This window comes from Cynocephalus volans, chromosome 15, assembly GCF_027409185.1.
Source record: "Cynocephalus volans isolate mCynVol1 chromosome 15, mCynVol1.pri, whole genome shotgun sequence".
Classification (NCBI taxonomy): Eukaryota; Metazoa; Chordata; class Mammalia; order Dermoptera; family Cynocephalidae; genus Cynocephalus; species Cynocephalus volans.
Window position 1 is genome coordinate 74,147,662 of NC_084474.1, and position 25,976 is coordinate 74,173,637.

The 25,976-nt window shown below is 35.6% G+C and overlaps 1 protein-coding gene and 1 pseudogene across 2 annotated transcripts in view; both read left to right on the forward strand.

Moving 5' to 3' along the window:
* Positions 1–25,976, forward strand: part of COL14A1 (collagen type XIV alpha 1 chain) — a 213,435-nt gene that overhangs the window by 10,356 nt on the left and 177,103 nt on the right. For both annotated transcript variants that reach the window (XM_063079077.1, XM_063079078.1), the window contains exons 2-4: positions 9,193–9,317; positions 18,523–18,639; positions 22,111–22,254. In XM_063079077.1, the coding sequence (XP_062935147.1) occupies positions 9,230–9,317; positions 18,523–18,639; positions 22,111–22,254 (349 nt within the window). In that variant the 5' untranslated portion in view covers positions 9,193–9,229. The remainder of the gene's footprint in view (positions 1–9,192; positions 9,318–18,522; positions 18,640–22,110; positions 22,255–25,976) is intronic.
* On the forward strand, positions 3,722–4,536 carry LOC134363574 (protein limb expression 1 homolog; annotated as a pseudogene).

Sequence of the window (25,976 nt, forward strand, 5' to 3'; positions counted from 1 at the left end):
TTGCTCACACCCCTTTGGATAATCCACTAATCTTGTTTTACTTGCCACTGTAAGATTTAGGGTTCTATGTACGCCTTGGGGCTTTTCCTCCTATATTTCATAAAAACATACTCACCATTTGCCCCATTTCCTCTGCCCTAACAATTGGTTAGTTTGCTAATCTGTAATAAATTTATCCAGGCTAAAATGCTGTATAGACAATTGTCACTTAATATGTTGCCTGTTCTTTTAGAATAGACACTTACAGTGTTGCCTATTCCATTAGGAATTTTGAGGCTTTTCCAGTATGTGAATGTTTTAATCCAAGGAGATATTCTTTACTAATTGGCATTTTGGAATTATGGTAGGATGGTAAGAGAAGATATACCTTGTTCCCCTAAGCACAAATGAGTACATTCTTTAATTTTTATTATAGGATCTTAACTTGACTATATGATTGTCAAAGCATATGGATCTCCATTTAACTGGCAACGCAAAAGAGTTGTACCCTAAACTGTCATCAAATACTAAAAAAAAAAAAAATAGTTGACAAAAATATTTTTTTATGAATGATTGCTTGAGGGAAATACAATTCATTTATTCCTGAAGACATGTACTATGTAATTCTGGAATACAACTGAATATCAGAGTTTAAGTGCATGAATCATATTGTTTCGCTACATTCACTGAAGTAATTCTTGGGTTAAAAAGGAAATTATAGATTATATGATGCTGCCAAAGCATATTCAGTGGCAAATGAGTGGCCTCAAATAAAGAATAATATTACATTAATTAAGAATTTAACAACCACAAAAAACATAAAGAAAAACAAAAGTTTTAAAAAAAGAAAAGCAAAAAAGCAAAAGTAATCAATTATTAATAACAAATGAATACATATATTGGAAAACAAAAAATAATATTGACAAATTAACAAAAAAACTTATTCTTAAAAAATAGCTAACTGGATGAATTTATAGCTTATATATTTAGGAGAAAAGAAACAAATCAGAAACATGCCAACTTCATACTGACAATAGAGCTATAGCCAGAAAAGAAACATTTTAAGTTGAGAGATAACACAACTCTGTACTAATAAATTTGAAAATCCAGATAAAAAGAAAAGTTTATGGAAAATATCCAAACTAGAGCCAAGAAGTAGAAAACCTTAGTAGACCTATACACAAAAAAATGAAATGGAAAAAGTGCAGGAATTAGCATCAAAGATGGAAACAGGACCATTTGATCTTATTCAAACTAATCACAGGCCTTTAAGGAATAGGTCAGTCTCGTGCTATTTAAACTATTACAAAACAATGAAATTATAGAAAGCTTTCTAATTTACTTTATGAAGCTAGAATAATATCGACACCAAAACCTTTTAAGAAAAGGAAACTGTAAGTCAACTTTGATTATTAATGTAGATTTAAAAAGTAGCTATACAAATTTGACATTATATAAAAACCATAATATACTAATACAGTGAGGATAAGTGAGCCTGGGAGGAGGGCACGTCAAGGAGTGTTTTTGTTTAAATTAAAAAAAATTTGTTTCTTATTGAAACATGATTGATTATGCATACAGAGTTGACTATCAGTATTTGTGTACAATATGTGATGATCAAATCAGGATATTTGGCATATTCGTCATTACAAAACATACTCATTGTGTCGATTAACCAATTTCTCCCTAATCCCCTCCCCCACCCCCTCCTTGCCCCCTTCCCCTTCCCCTTTTCCCCCTCTGACAACCACAGTTCTGTTCTTTCCTTCTGAGAGTTCAACATTTTGTTGTTTTCTTTCCCTCCCTCCCTTCTTTCCTTCCTTCCTTCCTTTGTTTTTTCTTGACTTCCTGCCTTTTTACCTTTTTTCTTTTCTTGCTGCCACTTATGAGTGAGGACATGTGGTATTTCTGAGGAGTCTTTTCAATGTCCGACTGGCAGATGTTGAAAAGGACTCTTTGTTGCTCTTGGATTGGAAGAATCAACATAGTGAAAATGTCCATACTACCCAAAGTGATATACAAATTCAATGCAATCCCCATCAAAATTCCAAAGACATTTTTCTCAGAAATGGAAAGAACTATCCAGACATTTATATGGAATGATAAAAGACCACGCATAGCCAAAGCAATGCTGAACAAAAAAAAATAAAGCTGGAGGCATAACACTACCTGACTTTAAGCTATACTACAAAGCTATAATAACCAAAACAGTATGGTACTGGCATAAAAACAGACACACTGATCAATGGAATAGAATAGAGAATCCAGAAATCAACCCACACACTTACTGCCATCTGATCTTTGACAAAGGCACCAAGCCTATTTACTGGGGAAGGGACTGCCTCTTCAGCAAATGGTGCTGGGATAACTGGATATCCATATGCAGGAGAATGAAACTAGACCCATACCTCTCACCATATACTAAAATCAACTCAAAATGGATTAAGGATTTAAATATACACCCTGAAACAATAAAACTTCTTAAAGAAAACATAGGAGAAACACTTCAGGAAATAGGACTGGACACAGACTTCATGAATACGACCCCAAAAGCACGGGCAACCAAAGGAAAAATAAACAAATGGGATTATATCAAACTAAAAAGCTTCTGCACAGCAAAAGAAACAATTAACAGATTTAAAAGACAACCAACAGAGTGGGAGAAAATATTTGCAAAATATATATCTGACAAAGGATTAATATCCAGAATATACAAGGAACTCAAACAACTTTACAAGAAAAAAACAAGCAACCCAATTAAAAAATGGGCAAAAGAGCTAAGTAGGCATTTCTCTAAGGAAGATATACAAATGGCCAACAGACATATGAAAAAATGCTCAACATCACTCAGCATCCAGTAAATGCAAATCAAAACCACACTGAGATACCATCTAACTCCAGTTAGGATGGCTAAAATCCAAAAGACTCTGAACGATAAATGCTGGCGAGGTTGTGGAGAAAAAAGAACTCTCATACATTGTTGGTGGGACTGTTTTCCATAGAGGTGCAGCCTCTATGGAAAATGGTATGGAGGTTCCTCAAACAATTGCGGATAGATCTACCATACGACCCAGCTATCCCACTGTTGGGAATATACCCAGAGGAATGGAAATCATCAAGTCGAAGGTATACCTGTTCCCCAATGTTCATCGCAGCACTCTTTACAATAGCCAAGAGTTGGAACCAGCCCAAATGTCCATCATCAGATGAGTGGATACGGAAAATGTGGTACATCTACACAATAGAATACTACTCAGCTATAAAAACGAATGAAATACTGCCATTTGCAACAACATGGATGGACCTTGAGAGAATTATATTAAGTGAAATGAGTCAGGCACAGAAAGAGAAATACCACATGTTCCCACTTATTGGTGGGAGCTAAAAATTAATATATAAATTCACACACACACACACACACACACACACACACATACAAAAACCGGGGGTGGGGGGAAGAAGATATAATAACCACAATTACTTGAAGTTGATACACAAGGAAACAGAGGGGACATCGGTGGGGGGAGGGGGGGAGGGAGGAGGGAGGGAGGTTTTGGTGATGGGCAACAATAATCAGCCACAATGTATATCGACAAAGTAAAATTAAAAAAAAAAAAAGAAAAAAAGAAAAGGACTCTTTGCTAACCCAATGCATCAATGAGCTGCATGAATTCAGTCTAGAGCTGCAAGAATTCAAGCATCAGGATGCACTGTGCAGGAGGCTCGCCCAGGCAGACCCAAGATGGACAGAAGCTTGGAATCCCTGAGACACATCATTACCCAAGCCTTGCCTCACAGGGACCTCATTACAGTCTTCAAAGAATTGATGCTGTGTTAATGTTACAGAAATTTTGGGTAAGCAAGCAGCAGTAAAGGGTTGCATTCCCAAGTGAAGACACCATGGTCTACAAGTTGAAGCCATCTCCTGCACCTCCCTTTGTGATTTATGTGACTCTCCCAGGGGGAGTTGATCTGTCAACATTTAGTGCTGCTTAAGTAGAGCTGAGGCCCGATGGGATGCGGCTCAAGTGGTCCTGGTCAACTCCCTCTTTAATGAGCTACTCTCTTGCAGGATCAGCAAGGAATTCAGTGTGAGAGGTGGTCAGGAAGCAGTTACCTCCCCCAGCAGCACTTTAGATGTGTTGGTGACCCCAGACCCCAGTGCCAGCATTGGAGCCTATCACTCCACTGGAGTCAAACACAGGGAAGAGCAAGTTTGGAATCTGAGCAGCTAATGACCGTTTTCCAACTACTGCACTGGAATGGAAACCTAAAAGCCCTCATGAAAAAGTATTCCCAACAGGAAGTCGTCTCCTACTATTCCCAGTTCCCTAGATGAAAAGATGCTCAGCTACATGGTCCTGGACTGGGTCATGAAGAAGCATGAATGGCCCTAAGGGTGGTGGGGAAGCCAGGAAAGTAGGACAGGAACTACAGTTTTTCAAAGAAAAGATAACAATTTTGAGCTTAGCCTTGACTCAGATCCACAGCAACCCTCACAGTCCCTCACCCAGGGATGTTCAGCTGAGCCTCACGGCCATGTGTAGCCATCACTAGCAAGACAGGGTCCTGAGCAGCCCCAAGGATGGCAGAAGCTGAACTCTATCAGTAAGCCCATTGTAAAAGGTAATCAGAGGCTTTAGCACCTACAGCTGCTACCCGAAGGCTCTACTAATCTTTCCCACCTGTTCCATTCACAGAATTGAAGAGTAGTAGGATTCTTACAGAACCCCAAATCCCACTCGATGCAATTTTTTCATCATACTCTTCAGGCTGAAAGGATGAAAACAAGATTGTTTGAAAATTATTTTCTAGGCCTGGCTGCAGCCTAAATAAAACCTGGTTGACATGTGCCTTACTAGATATATGTTATTTCAAAGAATGAGCCAGTGCAGCATCCCTCAAAAGAACATCCAGGACTGGAGGAAGGAGCATGATAGCAATTTATAAAATACCTGGGATTACATAAGCAATGAGGAGTATTTTTTAAAATATTTAAAGGTCAGAGTCTCTTCCCATGCTTTTTAAACTAAGAGAAGGCTTATTCGCTAGTAGTATAATTTCTACTACAGTGGGGATTTTATCTGGACATTCCACTATCAAAGAATCTTGAAGTGCTGGTAACACCAAGATTATGGGTTCGGATCCCTGTACTGGACAGCCACCAAAAAAAAAAAAAAAAAAAAAAAAAAAGATCTTGAAGTGGTAATAGACTGGAAATAGTAGAGAAATTTAATGTGGCTTAAAATACCATTGTAATAATACTTTAAAAAAATACACACTCTTCCATTTGGGGATAAATTACACCTAGAATAGTACTCTCTTATTCCTCAAGAAGAATTAATGTCCAACTCTTATGAGTCCTGCCATCAGTGATATTCATTTTTAATTTGCAATTAGATAACTTCAATTGATTTGTTTTTATTTTTGCCACTGCAGACATATAATAGAAAAAATTATAGGCATTTTAAAGCTTAAAACATTTTGATAAGCCATTTGCATATAACAAAGAGAGCTTGCATTTGATTAGGTTCTTAGGAGTTGGAGAGAAGGAATCTTGAGTTATTTCTATTGTTGTTCAAGAACCTAAGTAACCAATAGCTCAAAGTAGTGTCATTATTAAGGTTAAGTTACTGGAGTCTTCTTTAATGAAGTGATATGACATTACCATCTTTATTTGAAAATGGGTTGACCTGAAAGCCAAAACCTTTATAATTACATTAAAGTTAAAAAAAATTGCCATGAACAGGTAGAATATATTTCTGTATTGCAAGGATATGTTAATATTAGACACATCAAAATAATTAATTACATGGAAAGGTCAAGATGAAAAATATGAACATCTCAATGGATGAATAGTCATAAAGGCAGAGTTCAACATTCATTCTTGATAGAAAAAAGTACTCAGTAAAAAATCAAGAAGTTTTTGTCATTGTTTTTTATTTTTTAATTAAAAATATTTTAACATTTACTTTTACATATTTGTGGGGAACAGTATGTCGTTTCAGTACATGCATATACTGCACAATGATACACTTGGGGTAGATAGCATAGTTTTGTACCCATTAGTCCACCACTTTTCCTCCCCCACCACCTCCCTGGCCTCTAGTAACTATTATTTTACTCTCTACTTACATTAAGAAGTTTTTGTTAACATAAAAAGAAAATATACTTGAACTCAACTATCAGCAATATACTTAATGGTAAAATATTTGAGTCATCTCTAATAAAATAATTATTTTAAAACTATTAGCCTATGCTAATAAGAAATATAATAAGAAAAAACACATCGGTTGCAAATGGTGCAATTGTCAACCTGGAAAATTCAAGAGATTAAATGGAAGAAATATAAAGTTAGTAAGAGTTCAGAATGGTGGCCCATTATAAAATAAATATATAAAAATTAATACCTTTCCTATAGTAAAAATAATCCGTTAGAGAACATGATGTTGGAAAGAGTCCATTCACAACTGGAACTAAAAAGTTAAGATAAGTAGAAATATACTTTGGGGTGAGCAAGGCCATTTTACCCATGACACTGAATTTAAAATCATAAAGAAAAAAATCAAATCAGATTCCTTAACTTTTAAAAAGATAATCAGCTCAATAAGCAAAATTAAAAGGGAAAAAACAAACTGGAAAATATTGCAATATATATGGTTCAAAGTAATAATAAATAAAGAGTTCTTGTAAGTCATTAAGAAAATGGGTAAAGGTAATGAACAGGTATTTCATAAAAAAATTTAAATAAACACCAATAAACACCAAATATTACATTTTACCGGCAATGAAAAAGATCAAATTAAGATGATACTGTGATAATCACATTTTACTTATCAAATAAGCATATGTTGGAAACAATTAACTTTTGTGTTGGTGAAGGTGATGTGACATGGTACTTGTAAAAGATGCTGGTGGAAGTGGAAATCAGTGTGATTTTCTCTAGAGCATATTTCAAAAACCTTAAAAATATGCATCTTGTTTTACCTAGCAGTTCCACAACTGGGAATTTAGCTAAAGTAAACCAATCATCATATATTCAAGGAGATTTGAATAAGGATGTTCATTGCAGTGTTCTATATATTAGGGAAATTTGAAAACAACCTAAAATTTCCAAGTATCGTTCCAATTTTAGTATATGTGCTGCCGAAGCGAGCACTAAAATTTCCAAGTAAAGATAGGTAAATAAATTGTGATACTGCCGGGTATATAGTAAAAGGATGTCTGCCATTATCAGAAAATATACTTCAGTATATTTACCGTCATCTGAAAGACAGTTCAGTAAGGAAAAAACAGATGATAGCAAATTTGTTGTGCTTTCCTTTATTTTCTAATTTTACACTATTGAAACTCATTATTTTTGTAATTAGAGCAAGAAAAAATATTTTAAAGTGGAAAGTGATATGAAGCATGATGTGGAAATGTTTTCCTAAGATGCTCCTACCGTGTCTAATCATGCTTGTGTGGGTTAAACCCTGGCTTCTGAACTCAACAGTGACTTAGGAAATTTCTCTGTGCCTCATTGTCCTCGTCTGTAAATCAGTATGAGAATTATACCTACTTCCAATGATTGCTGTGAGGATTAAAGGAGTTTGTATGTGTAAAGCACTTAGAATGGTCGTTACACACAGCAAGGGCTCACTAAATTTTATGGTGAATCAATTACAGTGACCTTTTTTTTGGATGAACCATGGAAAAAATTCTACTCAGGTTTCAGTATTAGGCAAAGCTATGCATGTCCAGAAAAAAACAACAACATGTTTTAAAATTTAATCTAGTAATATAGTAAGCCATAAAACTTAACATGCTTTTTTCTTTCTTTGGCTGCTAATTCATAAGTTTGGGGCCAAATTCATGATCACTTCTGTTAACCATACAGAACCAGATACATTTTCTCTGTGTTCATTTTACTCATTACTTTATTATTTTTCTACCAAATTTCCCCTTATACTAGGGTTATGAAATAAAATACAGGACACTCAGGTATATTTTAATTTCAGATGAACACTGAAGTTTTTTTTTTTAGTATTAAATATTAAGAATTTAGTATTAAATATTGCAATGAACATATTTATACTAAAAAATTATTTGCTGTTTATGTGAAATTAAAATTTATCTGGAGTCCTGTATTTTGTGTGTTAAATCTGGCAACTCTACCTTATTCTCACATAATATATTTATTTATTATTAAGTTGCTTTAGATCCTTTGTGGAACAATACTGGAGAATAAATGGATGCATGGGTGAATAAATGACTGACTGACTGAATGAATGAATGAATGAATGTATAGATGAAAAAAATGAATGAGAAATACACCCTGGGTAGGAGAAAACTTTTGAGATGTCTTCTTAATCTCTGGGGAGAGGAGTCAGAATTTCCCCTTTATAATGACCTATAATAGAATTGTAGTCTATGATTCCTAGACTGGCCTTTTAAGGTAATATTAAATGTTCACTCTTTCTTCCCTCTTCTACCTCCCTTCCTCCTTTGCCTGCCTGTCTCCTCTTCTTCCCTATTTCCTTCCTTTCCTTTGTTTTTCCTTCCTTCTTTCCTTGTCTCCTTTTCCATTATTCTTTCTCTCTTTTTCTTGTAGCTCTTCTTGCATTGATATTGTAATGAAAAAAATTTTTGGAAGACTTTTAGGTTCACACATATTAGGAAAAAGAAGAGCTATGACAAAAGATTAAAGGATTAGGGATTATTCAACCCAATGAAGAGAAATCTGAGTAGTGATTTAAAATTAGCACAAAGTGGTTTTTCAAATTCTCTGTGATAACTAGTAGAAAGGCCCTATATATTTGTACTTTGTAGGCAATATAAGGCAACAGTAGAAGTTTATGTGATAAATATGGGAGGAGCACATTACTGGCAAGGACATTGTGATTGGTTATAATCCTCATTTCAGGTAAACTTATGGAATTTATCCATCTGGGGAATTCACTATGCAATTTACATCTTTACCGAAGAGTCACAAAGTATGTTCTGAATTTCCGTTTCAAATATTTCAATATATTCTTTTCATTTACAGCATCTTCTAAAAAATCTTTTTTTTTTTTCATCAGTTTGTATTTCAGAGAGAAATACATGATACTCTAGGGAATTAATTACTTCCTGACAATACTAGTCCATGTTGGCTCATTTGCCTGTCCTAGATAACTACATATACTTTATTTTCAGCCTTCTCAAAAATGTCCCTGTGCTTTCTGTTTCCAGGTAGTTGCTACAGCCCATGTAAAAAACGGAAAACAAAATGAAGATTTTTCAGTGCAAGATGCAGTACTGGCTGCTTCCAGCTTTTTGGACAATTGTTTATTTCTGCACCATCGTCCAGGGTCAAGGTAACTGGAAACTTTAAGAGAATCAGTAGGGTCTGAGACTCTAGCCATCTTGGTTCTGATTATTGTTTTGTTTTATTATCCTAATAGTGCTTCATTGGTCTACCTGTGTTTCTAGGCAGGGTAATATGTTGGCTTTTACTCAGTGTTACCAACTGTTTGCACTGTAGAAATGTGCCACAACTTTGCTGAGGGTTAGGACCCCACCAGTGACTGAGCATAGTCACTTGTGGCAATTGGTTAAGTAGATTATTCATAAAGTGCCTCTGAAAAGCTGTGCAAATCTAATCAGTGAGAGTCAAATTTGCATGTTACAAAATCAGTTCTATTTAATAAAGAGCTATAATGTATGTGTGTGTTTATCCTAACCATGCCTTGTCTCTTAAAAGAGTACTTAGAAAATATTTCTATCACTTCATACCTGGTCTTTAATTTTGCTCCTTAGTCTAAAGGCTTAATCTTGCACATTAGTCTAAATGTTATTAAGGGTCTGACAGAGGCTTGCCCATATGCCATTTTAAGCATTTCTTATGGCCGCTAGCTTTGTTTTAATAGAACTTTGTGAAATTTACTCTTTGTGTTGCTGGGATCTGCAATTTTATTTTTGATTTCCATTCATGTCTGGTGTTGACAAACTACCATTTATGAGCCAAATTTGGCCCACTCCCTGTCTTTATAAATAAAGTTTTATTGGGACACAGCCATGCACATTTGTTTACATATTGTCTGTAGCTGCTTTCACACTACAATGGCAGAGCTGAGTAGTTGTGACAGAGACTGTATGTCCCACACAATCAAAAATATTAATCTGGCCCTTTACAGAAAAAATGTGCTAATCCCTGAAGTAAGTGCCTGGTATGCACAAATGTGCAAATGACATTACTAGATAAACATGGTAATCCTGCAGAGAATGAAGTCTTGGTGATGAAATGTCATTCATCAGCTGAGCAAGGGAAAATACATGTGATAAGTTGGTTTTAGCAATGTTAATGTCTCATGTTTGGAATTGAGGGTTGTAGGAAAGTCAAATGGGTGATCCACCACACCCTGCTTCCTCAAAGTGAGGCACACCTGTGTGGAGAGGAGTGGAACTTGACTTTGTGTGCTCAAATAGCTGTTAAGCACCTGGGGTTAATGACCATATTTCCAGCTACTTCACTGAACATATAGTAGGCAGGTTGGTAGACAAATTCTGCTGACCTTAATTCCACTAATAAAAGAATGCTTTCAGCTGTGATAATTAGAGAGTGATCATGGGAATCCTAGATAACTCGCCCTCTTAACTCCAGGATGCAAGATAATGGATCCTTAAAAACAAAGGGTAGGCAAATTGGTATGCCCTTCAGAGTTGCCCTCTCAGTGTAGCTTAATTCAGAAATGATCATTCATGGAGTAACTGATCATATGGAGCTCTTCTGGGATACTTTCAAGGATGCTGTCTACCAGATGTACATTGTTAGCCAAATTCTATTTTAAATGAACACTAATGGGGCACATTCTGTGTGTCAAGTTCAAGATACAAAGCTGAATGAGACTTTATTTATTTATTTATTTTTGCCTTCAAGCAGTTTACTCCCACTAGGGAGGTACAAGTATAAGCAGATAAATCATATAGAAGTCATGTAGGGGGTTGTGGCAAAAGACAAAGATGGAAAGATGGATTGAAGCCAGATTATGGAAGAGTTCCAATGACTCTATTTTTTAGAAAAACACTCTGATAGCAATATTGATGACTAACATTTGTGAACAGGGGGTTGAAAGGTAAGAATAAGTAAGGTAAGAGAGATATTACCTTACTAAAAGATATTAAATTGTTTATGAAATAGGCATTGAAGGTCTGAAGTAGGCAATGGGACTAAAGAGAAGGGAAAGAATCCAAGAATCACTTAAGAGGTAGAACAGATAGAACTTGTTTGTTGATTAAGTGCAGACACAGATGAAAGACAGGGAAACATTAACTATGACTCTGAAGCTTCTTGCTCGACACCTGAGTGGATGGGGCCCTTAATTTCAACCTTCATGTCAATACCGCTTCTATATCTTTGCATTATACTTTTTTACCTTGGCTCGTTAAAGGCAGTGGTTCTCTCTTTAGTATCTGTATTTGCTGGTACAGATCAATGCTTCACTCATGGTAGACATTTGTTGAAGAGATTAATAGATGAAGCAAGCATTTGAAGTGAAGATAGTGGGTTCAGTCTTAGACAAATACATGAAGTTTAAGGTGTTTGTGGGTCATCCAGGTGGAGATGTCTGGTAGGCAGTTGGGGGTCTGGAGTTTAGGAGAAAGAGATCAGAACGGGAGACTGTATTTATATTATAATTATATTATACTTGGAAATTGGCTTATAGGGACCTTTGAAGCCTTAGAAGTAGAGTCAGAAAGGGAAACCTCAGTGGAAAGAAGTGAGGATGAAGTCTGCAAAACACCAACAGTTAAGAGTTTAGTAGAAGAAAAATGACTGATTGAAAGTGTCAAAAAAAAAAAAGGAGCAATTCTGAGGAGAGTCAGGGGAGCGTAGTGGCTCAGAAACGAAGGCTGGGGAAACTTTCAAGAAAGAAGATGGCGGCTACATGGTGGAGGAAATCTCAGTAAGAAAAGGCTTTAGATGTCATGGCTTTGGTGTTTAGGAAAACATGTGAGACCTTTGAGCAACCTTATCTTAGTTCTCCCATGACATCACTAATGTACATGATTGATTTTGAGCAAGGAATAAAGAATACTAATTGCTTTATTGGATTGATTTTCTGCTTTTAAAGCAAATATAGTAGTGAGTTCCTGTGCGCTGGCCAGTTTTGACACTAATTTGCAAAGCCATATAGACATCTTTAGAATCATGTTGATAAACAGGATAGAAAAAAAAGAGAAGAGGTCAGCGTAGTAGGCAGAATCATGTGCCTGCAAAGATGTTCACTTCCTAATCTCCAGAACTTGTGAATATGTTATATTTGGTGCTGATCATAAACCTTTTAAAGACATAATCCCAAGCATCATAATCCCAAATGTTCATATACCAAAAGATCAAAATCCCTAAAGTGCAAAATCCTAAAAATCACAATATCGAAACACCAACATCCCAAAAAAATAAGTCTGGAAAAAATAATTTAAAATTCTTCAAAAGACATTTCTCTACATTTTTAAAATGGTATTTTTTTGAGAAACAAACACAATAGAACACATCATAGGCCACTTTTTTCAATAAAATAGGCGATAATTACATACATATTTTTGCAACCGTAAATACTCAGGTATACTAACAATAGTCGTATGGGTAAAACAGTTAAGAGCAGACGAACTGTATTCATAAGGAAATGGGTCAAAAAGCAAAATGTATAAACACATACCACTATGGCCGGTAATCATGGGCAGCCATCTGAGGTACCATGACGGACAAGCTAAGTCTTTTGACGAGATCAATCAAAAACCACAACAGGTCACCCCCGCATGTGCAGTTGCCCAAAGAGCCGAGACCTTGAGAAATTTTATCTTTCACAAATGCAGATGTATAAAAAGGACATTTCTTCACTTACTGAAGAAGTTTTAATGTTTTTATGCACATGCATAGTGCCTACACACAAAGTCAACTTTGTGATATGCATTTTTGTGGGGTCAAATTTCCAAAAAATGCATAAATCGAAATAGAATACTCTAAAAGTTTTTACCCAATATATACCTTCAGTCTGAAAATGATGTGAAGATGAAATACAGAGCATAGCAAATTGGAAAAAACAGTGCTGACAATTAAAAATATTGGAAAAAAGCTAGAAAAAGAAGAAAAGAAAGTAGGAAACCAAAAAACAAAAAAGAAAAGGGATTTCATACAGCCGCTAATCCCTTCCCCAGAATTCACTCTAATCCCTTCCCCAGAAGTCAGGTTTCAGGATTTCAACACTTAGGATTGATTCTAATTTTGGGGGATTGTGAAGTTCAGGATTTTAGCATTAGGGATTTAAGACTTTAGGGATTTTGATTTTTCAAGATTTCAACATTCAGGTTTATGGTGTTCGAGATGGTATTTTTTGCAATTATGACCCAAGGGAATATAGGACAAAGGGGAATTAAGAAGTCTGATTGGATTAAGGTTGATAATCAGCTGCCTTTAGAATAGGGAGATTACCCTGGATTATCTGGGTGGTCCCAATGTAATGGCAAAGAGTAATTTAAATATAAAAGAGGAAAGCAGAGGAGCCAGTGTCAGTGATGCCATGTGAGAAAGACTCAACTGGCCACTCACTGTGGCTTTGAAGATGGAAGGGGCCACAAGTCAAGGCATGTGGGAAGCCTCTAAAACCTGGAAAATGCAAGAAAATGGATTCTCCCCTAGAGCCTCCAAAAGGGAATGCAGCCCTACTAACACCTTGACTTTAGCCCAGGAATACCTGTTTCAGACTTCTGACCCCTGGAACTGTAAGATAAGAAATATCTGTTGTTTAAAGACACTAAAATTATGAAATTTGTTGCAGCAGAAATAGGGAACTAATACAGTCAGTATTAAAAGCCATACGAGAAGTTAACTCTCCCCCCTTAATTTGTTAATCAATTGAATGGACCTTACTACTTAGTCTCTCCATGTAATATTTCATGAAAAAGCTTCCCTCCCCAGAGACTGTGAACCCATATTGGCGCAGGCAACTGTTTATTCCTGGATTATTCTAGCATCTTCGTTTTAAGACAAGTTTTGGATAAATAGAATACAGAAAAAGGAATGTTGTGTTGGCTGTAGGGAAAAAAAACTAGCAATGACAGAATGATGGCCTCAACACTTTCTCAGAATTTCACGGTAAATATGTACTTGGTTCAATCAGTGTTTGTTTTGGGTGGTTACAAGAGGGAACCACGGAAGGTAAAGTAACTGTCATTTAAAAACCTCAAAGTGTATAAAGTTGAAGACTTTGCATGGAGGCTAGATTTAACTTCAGAAAGAACTCTGTGTTAACACATTTACATGTATTTTTTGCTGTTATTAGTAGTCAAACATATTTGGAAGTTGAGAATATTTTTCTTATTGCTGTTTTCAGTATCTTTGTAATGAATCATGAAATTATGACATATTAGGTTCTAAACAAAAATTTTAAAAACCTTCAGCATATCCCACAGTAAACGTCTCTCAAAATTTAATTGATTCTATTTATAAAACATTTAGGTAATGCATTTAATAGAAATAAGGACTGAGAAAAAAGCTAAGGTTTTTTGGGTTTTTTTTAGGTCACTTGGAAAAATAGCCAATTATTTCTATCTTGTTTAAAGGTCTTTTAAAATAAATAAATATAAAAAAGGTCTTTATAAAATAAATATAACTATTATATTATAGTTTAGCACCCTATTATAGTTTAGCGCCCTAAACTATATTTTAAACATGGAAACACTCTCAATGTGCTCCTTAATTCTCCATCTCTATCAGGCAGAGATTTTTGTTTGCAAATAAAAGAAGCTTTCTCTTAAGCAAAAACCTGTTTACTAGTAGGTAATGCAGTAGCTCATATAATCAAAGTAAAAGTTAAATAATCAAGGTTTAATAAGGATAGGAATCAGGGAACCCCCTGGGATGCAGTTTGTAGGACCTAATGACAATTTTCCTTAGGGCATGTCATGGGAATGAAACCGCTGGATCTATTTTCCACGCTCCCACCTCTGGACTCAAGTTTCAGATTCTTGGAAGAGTCTGCCTGTCCTGGCTGGAGTCATTTTCCCACCCCTTAGCCAGGGGAGGATGGATGGTTGATAGTGCAGCCAAGGATCCATGCAGTGGGGGAAGGGGTTTTGTTCCTTGGTGCTGTCACATAAGGAAGAGGGGATGTGATTTTGAGCAGTGAATAACATGAGATATCCATTGCAACGTCCTTGTGTAAAAAGTACTGTGTTAAGAAATTAATGAAAATGTGTCATTAGAAATATATCTTTACATAGGTTGTCACTTGTCAAAACAGGAAGATTTCAGTTGAGTTGAGAAGAAAGAAAGGGGAAAAAAAGGGAGGAGGGGGAGGGAGGAAGTCAGGCAGTCAACAGCAGACAATTAGTGCTTTAATAAATAGTCGGATTACGAAGTAGAATTTCCTAAATGCTTGATAACAGTGAGGCTTCAATGCAATGGCATAAATATTTCTCTCCTGCCTATGGTCTTCCATGGGAAAGATTGCAGTAAAATTTTTTGGGTTTAAAGAAAATTTTTTCTCTCCAATAAAGCACAACACAACGCAGCAACACAAAACTATCCCTATATTGTCCATAGTGACAAGCCTAACCCTGCAGTAGGGAGGAAGTTAGCAGGGGTCCTCCGCAGTCTTCCTCCTCAATCCCCCTTAGGGATGAAGTTTATGTATTCACAAATGTTATACTGCGCCTAATCACACATAGGAAGCCTGACTTCACCATGTGAAGGGTGAATTTGTTGATTCCTTCTGGGTTCTTGGTGTGTACCAGGAATCAAACTTTATACTTGATTTTTGTCTTGTTGAAAAAATTAGGATTTGAACCGACCCAAATTAACTTTACAGTCAAGTTCATGCAAGCATTTATAATTATTACTGGAAGTTAAGTATATGTATAGAAAGTACTTTTTTTGAGTTTGTGAAAAGAAAAATCATGGGTCTGGTAATAGATAATACACAAATTTTTGTTCCATGAGATAAGAACAATTATTTCTCCACTGCACTTACAGTGTTCCTGACAATTTTGCTGTCCTTGCTTTGGCACCAGTCCCAGTGCCTTCCAAAAGGGGGAAAAAGCTAACTTTGAAATCCACAACTGTGACCTCATGCCTCTTTCTTTCTTAACTAGCATTTTTCTTTTCAATGTTTTCCCCCCAAAGGCAATGACTGAAAGGAAATGTGAACTCTGTGTCTAACCAAGATTTTCTTTCAGTGACTGTGAGGATATTTATGCTTATATAGGCAATAGATGTGTAAGAGGTAGTAGTGGTATTGCTAGCAGTTGTAATGGGACTTTGTTCACATGAATCATTTGTAAATTAATAAAATAATTGATTTAGTTGCTGCATTTGCTTCATACTTGGTTTCCTTGAGCAATTGAATGGAAGCCAGTGTCACTCTGGGTTCCAGAGCACCATCCAAATTGTATGAGCATGATCCATGTTTTCATTATTTTCTCCTGGAGGTTTAGAATGTTGAGGGCTATAAACTCAGACAGCATTTAAAGAACAGTAGAACGGATAGAAAATGCTTTGAAGATTTCTAATATTTAACCTAGGAATCCTGATTGTTGTTAATTTCTTTGCTCCACTGGAGATGTCAACTCGCCTGGAGTGTTAACAGAATCGGTTGGCCCTCTTGGAACTGCCAAACAGAAGCCTCCATCCTGCTTGTACTTCTCTGCTTGATGGTTCCCAGGCACACCAGCTTTCTTTCACCAGTGCATTCATGCAAAAGCTTGGCCAGTGATATCTAGTCCAGCCTGCTGACTTGATTTGACTCAGAAACTTGGATACATTGTTTAAAATTTTAAATTCTTATTTTTAATTTTCTTTCATAAGTACTAAGCACCTAAATATGAGTAGATTTTCTCAAGTTAAAGACTATGCAAAATAGTAACAATTTCTCTGTTCATCCAAATGTTTGGTTTAGCCACCTTCTTCTCTCATTTAAAGTAGTTGTTCTTATGATAAATTCATACTTTTCCATTAACCAGAGAAATGTAAAGTCTTTCTTCCATTTATGTAAGATTGAGAATGAGATGGCAATGTTTCTGCTCTGCATGGCTGGCATTTTCTACTTAGAGGTAGTAAAGGACAACTAGAAAGAAAATTCTGCTCTTAAGATCATGTCCTTCAGTGCTTTCTGATTTCAGATGAGTGGATAGTTTGTAGAACAGTAAATTCTTCATTCATCTAGGTCAATGAAGGGTGACTCCTCAATATGGATCTTCTTCCAAACAAACAGTGCATTTTATCTTGAGTCAGAGATGATCTTTTACCAATATGTGAACCTGGGCAAGTCTCTTAGCTACTCCTTGGTTCCTTTATTTATAAAATTGGGATAGCAGTGCATTTTTGTGAAGATTAAATGAATTTTTGAGCTCAACCATTAGATGAAGTAAGGGGGAAAAAGAACAAATATTTATTGACCACTTATCATAATGCATTACATTCATTATCCTATTTAAAGTTGCTATCTTTAGCAACTTTGTAGAAAGCATTACCATCACCTTTTCTAAAAATAAGGAAACTGAGGCTTTGGAAGAAATAATCACTTGCTCAAGGTTATTTTGCTAATAAGTTGCAGAATTGGGAATCATACTAATGTCCAAACCCTGTGTTATGCCACATACCTATTTAGGAGAATGTTTGTTTCCTTTCCCAACACTCTGTTTCCTAAGGTGAGAAAGAAAGGCTGGGTATAAAAGTGGGTAATGAGTCCTACCTTTTTTATTAAGTATTAACGTTTTCTATTGACAAACTAATTTAGACATTATATAACAAAAACCTTCTTACTGAATTACTTCTTTTGAAATTCTGGAATATTTATTTCGGGAGCCAAAAATGTGTTTTGATGTTTGAATGACTTATATGAGAAGTAATATAGATCTGCATATTTTTTGTAAACTGTCAGAAAAGATGAAATATTCTGGGCTGATTCATGACCATGTGCTATGTAGCTTTCTGACAGGTATAAATCAGCTACACTTGCAGAGTAGATCAAAGTTTACAAAACATAATTATTTTTTATATGGTCCTGAATGCTTTTACAATTACCTTCCCAAATATTTTTAAATGACTACCTTATTACCATAGTATGTCCATAAGAGCCTACTCAAATTATCTTATAATCAAGAATATTGAATTACCAAAGTGAAATACCTAAAGGCATAGAAAAAGTCCCAGTAGAGTAGATTATAAAAGCTTACATGTTCCAAGTAGAAAAATTTATCCTTGTAACATAATAAAAGCATTCTACAAGATTGGCTTCAATTATTAAACTAGGCTAGAGTATTAAATTCTAACACTAAGTCTTAGTTCTTTGTCGTAAGGTCAGTATTGTTTGACAAATTGGTGTCCCCTGGGTAAGAAACAAATGCTCTTAGGCTTATGTTATTTTGCAAGCTGATCAATTCATTAATGGCATTGTGGAAAGAACATACTTGGAGGCTGATAGAAGTCTTGTGTATGTTGATTATGTTACCTTGACTTTTTGATTTAACAAATGGAAGCTCAAATGTTTCAACATTTAAACCATTTTTGTTTTTTCTTTTCAGTGGCTTCACCCACAAGGTTAAGATATAATGTATTATCTCATGACAGTATACAGATTTCATGGAAGGCTCCAAGAGGGAAATTTGGTGGATATAAACTTCTTGTGACTCCAGCTTCAGGTAAAAACAATCAACTGTGTCTTTCTAGAACATTAGCAACTTTTTATATATAGATAAATAAAAACATCTAGTGACAAGCATTGCTTTAGGATCAGATGAAACAAGAAGCTTTCAAATGATCCTAAAGCAATGCTTGTCACTATACGTTTGAAAGCTTTTTGTTTCATCTGATCTTTTGAGCTTGAAATCTTACCCTTTAATCAAGGAAATAATGTTCCCTAAAGTGTAAAGAGTGACTCTTGGGCTCACTGTAATTCTCTTCAGGCCAAATTTCCAGACTATCAAACAGTCTTACTACCTTTATTTCAACACACAATGAATACTTTTGGTTCATTGACACTTAAAAAATACACTACACCAATGTGTCCAAAAGTTGTGACTGGTTGGATAAACTATGATTAATTAAGTCAATAGAATATTATTCAGCAATTATACATTAAAATTATAAAGGCTAAGTAGATATTGTGAAAATAAGTGATAAATTAAAGCAGGAAAGCATGATTTCAATACATTTATGGATCATGAATATAAAGTAGTGATGTAAAAACTGTTTTAAATTAAATTTTGGTTAAATTTTTCTTTTTCATATTTTCTGTTTTTATTATACAAATTTAATAAACTGAGACAATCCAGAGCATTGAGGGGATTTGCCACTGCTATGTGGGCATCATGGAGACGACGAAGTGATCAACAACTGGATTGCTTGAATTCAAAACCTGGTTCTGTCACTTATAAGTAGTGTGATGCAGGCAAGTTATTGAATCTCCCAGTCACCCAGTTTCTTCCATAAAATGCACAAATAATATTAGTACCCACTTCATGGAGTTTTATGAGCTTGCAATTCAAAGTTCTGGGAAGCAGCAGTGGCAATATTACCTGAGAGCTTGTTAGAAATGAAGAATATTGGGCTTTAGCCCCGACGTCCTGAATCAGCACCTGATTGTAAAAAGATCCCCAGGTGATTTGTAGGTACATTAAATTTGGGAAGCACTGGTTGTGAGGACTAAATGAATTAATAAACATAAGGCACTTAGGACAGTGACTACCATATAGTAAGTGCTCAGTAAATGTTACCTATGAGTGTTATAAAGATGTTCTTTGGTATATCTCTCAGATCATATTTCTTCTCCAAGATGGTATACAATAAGTACTTAATAATAGCATATCAGCATAACCATATTTGTATGTAAATATAATATTTTTTTTGTCTTTATTGGTAATAAAGATAGTTATATTGAGCTGGACTCCTTTCTGTTGAATACCTTTCCCCAACTGATTTAATAAGGGAGATAGATACTCTGTTGTTCATAAACGTGAACATCTTATCCAATAGTTGATTTAAAATCTCAAAGACAAGCAGTTGAAACACCCAGCTTCTTGCCTGGTCACTAATTTTTATTAAGAAAAATTACCCATAGGCTCATTAGAATGACTTCCAGTTGAGTGATACGAGAGGCCAACTTTTCCCGTGTTGGCCTACGGAAGTGACTCATTTGTGGAAAACAATACTTTATTCTCAAGTCTAGTTCAGAGTTTTCATTTGGGAGTATGGTCCAATTTTGAAGTTTCTTTGACTTTTTGGAATACATTATATTTTAAAAAATAAGTTATCATGGGATATTTAAATTTAAGAGATTATTGAACATTATTATGATTCTAAATTTCAAAATATAAGCTACTGCTTTGTGATACCTCTGAGAATTCCCCATGTCAGATCTCAAAAGGTAATTTTTTTTCCCTCCAGGTAATCAGTAGTTTAACTTTTCCTGAATAATTACTGATAATACCAAACTATTAAGTACCCTAAGCAGCTGTCATTGAGGAATCATAGAACCTTAGAATTGACTTGGATGACCTCTGAGCCAGACCTCAGCCTCATCCTTTAATTCCCTCTGCAACGGCACACTTAAAAAGTAGATTTCCAACTCTTGCTTAAACACCTTCAGTGACAAATAAAAATTGGGAATGGAAATTATTTCTGATGAATATTGTGTTTATTTTACCCAATGTTCTTACTGTAGTAACCCAAACTAATCCAACAGTCTTGCACTCTAGTAACCTACTTAAACATAATAAATAGAAAGAGTAATAAATACGTCTAGCCACAAAATGTCTGTAGATGTTTTAGCACTAAGACACGGTCCAAGTATTGTTTATGTCAGTCTTTCTCATTTACATGTTTCATGGTATTCTTCAGAATGCTAATAGCTTTTATGCTACCAAATGGTTTAATGGTCAAGTAAATTTGGGAAATCCTTGCTTAAATAGAGTTTAAAACATTTTTACTGCAGGATTCTCAAAGCTTTAATAAAATAATATACCCTATGCCTTTCAAAGAGGATCTCCAATACAGGGCTTTCTAAGGACTTTTTTTTTTTTTTTTTTAAGTGAAATGAAACACACATTATGAAAGATTTATTTGGTGCACTTCGTGCAGATGAATTTTAAATGATAGAAGAAATTTGTAAAACCAGATTTAACATCTTGGACACAAATGCATTTAAGGAAATGGGTTTTGGCAAGAGAAAGGCTCAGTTTTACCCTCTAGCAGCAGCCAGCATGGATAAAAGCAACATCAAATTTCAAACTTAACATTAATTTTATTAGAATATAATTCAAATGTGTTGTAATTTGTACTGTGTTTGAATAATTCAGCAAATTTCAGACCCCTCTTGCCGTTATTGCTAGTGGGACAGAAGTTTTAAACTAATTTCACTTTTCTCAGACACAGTAATTGCTGCCAGAAATTGGAGAAATGCATATTTGAAATTTTGCATTAAATTTGAGTATTTAATCAACAGCATTTTCAGGAAAGCCTTAGACTTCAGTGTAATTTGATGAAGAGATAATGGGATTCTGAAATCTTTTCATGAACCAAGCTAACTTTTAAGTAGCCAGGCAATGAGTGGTTCCTTCAGCATCCTGAGCCAGTGGTGGTCAAATTTAAGATAATTAAATTGCTCATGTTTCAAGGATGCTTTGACTCACTTTAGAGAGGCCATAGAAAAATTTCCAGTGTGGTTAATTACATTCAGCCTGCCTATATCTCCTCCTTCACTTTTAAGTGGAATTCTTTCCTTGCAGATTATATCTGATGTTGAGGACTTTCTGTCGTTTAACATTGTACTATGGCTTTCCTTAGAATATAAAAGTGATAGTGTGTTATAATGAAAGATTTTTGTGAATGTGCTTTTATCTAACTTACACAATTGTTATGTAATGCAAAGTGTGCAACTGAAAATGATAACAGAAACTATTTGAGTGTTACAGTTAAGTGCCGTAATGTATGTATCATGTGTATTTTTAAATGTATTTACCTTTTGATGTCTATCAAAAAATCATGTTGTAAATGTATACAATAAAAATGAATTTAAAAAATGTCTTCACCTTCTAAAATTTTAATAAAAACTTTTCAATGTATACAGTTAACCTCATTTATTAGAACTGATTTATCTTTCTGTTTCATTATAGGTGGAAAAACGAATCAATTGAATCTCCAGAACACTGCAACTAAAGCAATTATTCAAGGTCTTATGCCAGACCAGAATTACACAGTTCAAATTATTGCATACAATAAAGACAAAGAGAGCAAGCCAGCTCAAGGCCAGTTCAGAAGTATGTATTTACAGGTCTAAAAGTACCACTGTGGGACTCTGTCCCTGCATTGGATTTGGGTCTGTAACATATATTCTAAGGGTTAAAAGCCTAGCTTTTTTAGATTTGCAGAGATCTTAACAGTCCAACCATCTATGAATTTCTCTATCTCTAATATTTTCTGCCCTTCCCTTTCCACATTTTGCTTGATTCCTATTTATCTTTTAAGTTTTACTTATCATATGCTCTCTCTGACATTGCCTCCCAAACCTTACCCAGACATCTTTTCTGTGTGAGTCCTTAGCATTCAGAGCTTTCCCTCTGTTCATACTATAAACCATATTGTAATTGCCTATTTACTTCTGTGCGTCTTCCATAAGCCTGCAAGTTTTGTGAAGACAGTGACCTTATTCTTATTTCTCATTGTATCGCAACTGCATATCATGTGCCAGGCACATAGTAGGTGCTCATTAAATCCTGAATGATTGAATGGATGACGACTTCATCTCCTCTATAGGATCCCTAGCAAGTGCCATTTCAGCCTCTACTAAAACAACCTATACAATAAGGAATTTAACTCTTTCCAATAATAGATCAGCTGACATTTATTAAGTGTCTGTTATATGCCAGTTTCCATGACAAGCAGATTTGTAAACAAATACAGTGTGATAAGTATTAGAGAGAGATAAACATAGGACTCCATGAAGAGAGGTGTTCTCTTTGCCCTAGTAATGGGCTGAGAAGAGGGTGGACGAGGGGAGGCCTCATGTTTGAACCAGTCCTCAAGTAGAAAAGTGAGCAAACAGAGAAGGGTAGGGCAGGCAGAGGACATTGCAAGCAGGGGAGACAGCTCTGAGTTAGCCCAATCCATACCTGCACAGTTCCATTAGAAAGCTTTTCCTTATATTGAGTTTAAAAGTTGTCCACACTGGCCCTGATTCTTCTGTCTCTCAGGAGACATTCATCCATTCCTTCCTCTTTTTCTTTTTTTCAAATTTAACAAATATATGCTGCATGCCTCTTAAATGCCAGGCTGCATTCCAGGAACTGGGTTCATGACAAATTCCTGCCCGTGTGGACATTATATTCTGGTGACCAGAGACTATAGCAGCTCCCTCTTCCTGATGGTGGCTTTTCAAATGTGAAGGACAAAATTTTTTGTATTGTGAATGTAAACAGAAGAGGCCTATCCTGGTTAACTTTCTGTTAATTCATTGCTAAAATAGACTCAATCCCCCCTCCGCCCAATTTATTAAGGGCAATTTAAAAAATAATTTAAAAAATCGACAGAATAGAATAATGAACCCGGAAGTATCCATCATCAGCTTCAGCTATTAGCCATTTATGGCCAATTGTTTTATCTCTTCCCTCACACCCACATTTTCTTATTATTTTGAAGCAAATCATAGACATCATTTCAGATAGATGTTTTCTTATTTTAAACAATAACTTTAAAAATCCTGCCATAGGGTTAATTCACAAATCTGGGAGGCTGTTTGTTCTGGAACTCTGTGCGTGCAACAATGTTTTGTCTGGATTTTTTACATCCCCTCCCTCCCTTTTTAAATTCCTCTTCTGAGTAATGTTTTGTGAGACATATTTGGTGACTTTTTAAAAAATTAAAGCAAAACAAAACAAGACAAAACTTTGTTCACCTGCTACCTCTTGAAACTTCTGAACAAAGATATTTGGTGAATTCACCTGTCAACAGGATATAAGATGTTGTAAATGTTACATTCTTTGATTCACATTGTCTGGAAGCTCTGGAAAAGGTTTTAATGTTATTTTCAACATAAATCAGTCTTCTGTCTCATTTTATTGGCTCTGCACATCAGTTTCTGGCCTCCAACATTCCTACATGAGTGGCCAAAATAACTTCTCTTAAAGTTTGCAAGGAGTAATAAAAGGGATAAGGAGAAATGATTCATTTTACTTTATTCTGAAGGTTTTGTAAGTGATCATTTCAAATATTCCAGCAACTGAGTAGCAGAAGAAACACAGGGACCCTTAAAAGGCTTTCCTATTAGCTACTTATTCAAAGCAGTTGAAAGGAAATGTGGTTGTTTTCAGCTTGCTTAGCTCTGCTGAGATAATTGTAGTAAAACAGTCTAACTGGTTAGCCAGATAAATAATATATAAGAATTTTTTTTAGCTATGTTATTTTTATTGGCAGGATAGAGGGATGAGTTCTGCTCAAATAGTAGTCTATAAGAATGAAACGAAAATAACTGTTTGGATGGCTTCCTTTTCCTTTTGCATTTCAGTTACATTCTTGCTCCCTGTGAGATGGAGTTAAAGTCTGGTTTCCCCCACCTGGAAATCTCTCATGATTGTACTCAGGAAAACGGTGATCAGGACAAAACCTTGTGGGTATAGGTTTGCAAGCCGTGCAGGGATTTGGATACTTGATGAGCTTATCTTTTGATACACAGGAAAGCACAGGAAACAATCCTTGGGTTTTTAAAGATAGGAAGGTAGATCCGATGAGCTGGATGTGATGATTCCAAAACTGCCACAAGCAACTCAACCACTTCCAACCTCAGTTTCTCCATCTGCAAATGGGGGTAATGATCTGTGCCTACTATTGTGTGGATTAATTTACTTCAGCAAATAGTAGAGCACGGTGGCTGTTGTTGCGAGTAATACCACTTTGCTTATGATCTGTTTTCTAACTGATTTTGTCCCTACGTGAAGGAGACAGCAATTTGGTGCAACCTGTATGTTACACTATACATATCACCTAGTGGCCCAACTTCCAAAGTGACTTATTTTTTCTCGTCCATCTGTAGACTGATATTATGTCCCTATTTTGGCTGACTTTCTTCTCAGCCACTTTTTCTTCTCTTTGGAATGATTTGCTAATCTCTGCCTGCAAAATCCCGCTCATCTTTCAAAATCTGGCTCAAATGTTACCTTTCCAGTGAAATTTCTTTCTTCCTCTGAAATTCTTCTTCTTCTTCTTCTTTCCTGGATCTATTTCTGCCACCAGTATCCCTCAGCATAATTTTTCTCACGTTAAAGTTGCCGATGTATTTTCTTTTTGAAAATGTGAGCAATTTGGGGCCACAACCCATGTGTGGGTGGGATTGAAGATGTAGATTTAGAAATTATCCATAGAAGGGTGAGAATTAAAATTGTGGGATAATGAAATTACAGGTGGAGTGTACAGAGATGCAGGGCAACTTTAGTGTATGATCACGTTTCAGGAGTGGACGCAGAAAAAGTATCCAAAGAATAAGAATGTAAAGAAGGGGTCAGAGGGATAGGAGAGAACCAGGATAATGCCTTTGTAGAAACTGAGAAAGAAAACAATTTAAAGGAAGGGGTGCTCCAAAGTGCCAGTGCTTATAAAGAAGTCAGGAATGAGGTCTGAAAAAAATGGATGTAAAAAATTAGGTCAGTGGGCATCGTAGGATCAAAGCATCTCGTCTTTTTTTATTATTTTTAAAAATCTTGGCATTTAATCTCTGGGTACCAGAAAGCCAAGGAAGACTTCTAAGGAAAGGAATAATAGAATTAGAGTGACATGACCTCGGCAGATGACAGATCTCAAACCCTTTCAGCAAAGGGATGGACGCCAGTGTAAAGAAAGAGAAAGAGGATATGATAAAGACGGGATTAATGGACAATATCCTGGGAAGGCAGCAAGGATAGTTCAGAGGAAATCACTGCTTGCCCTGTGTAGCCTCTCCTCCAATAAGCTGGCTGGATTCTATGGAGTAAAGTAACAATTAAATGAGATA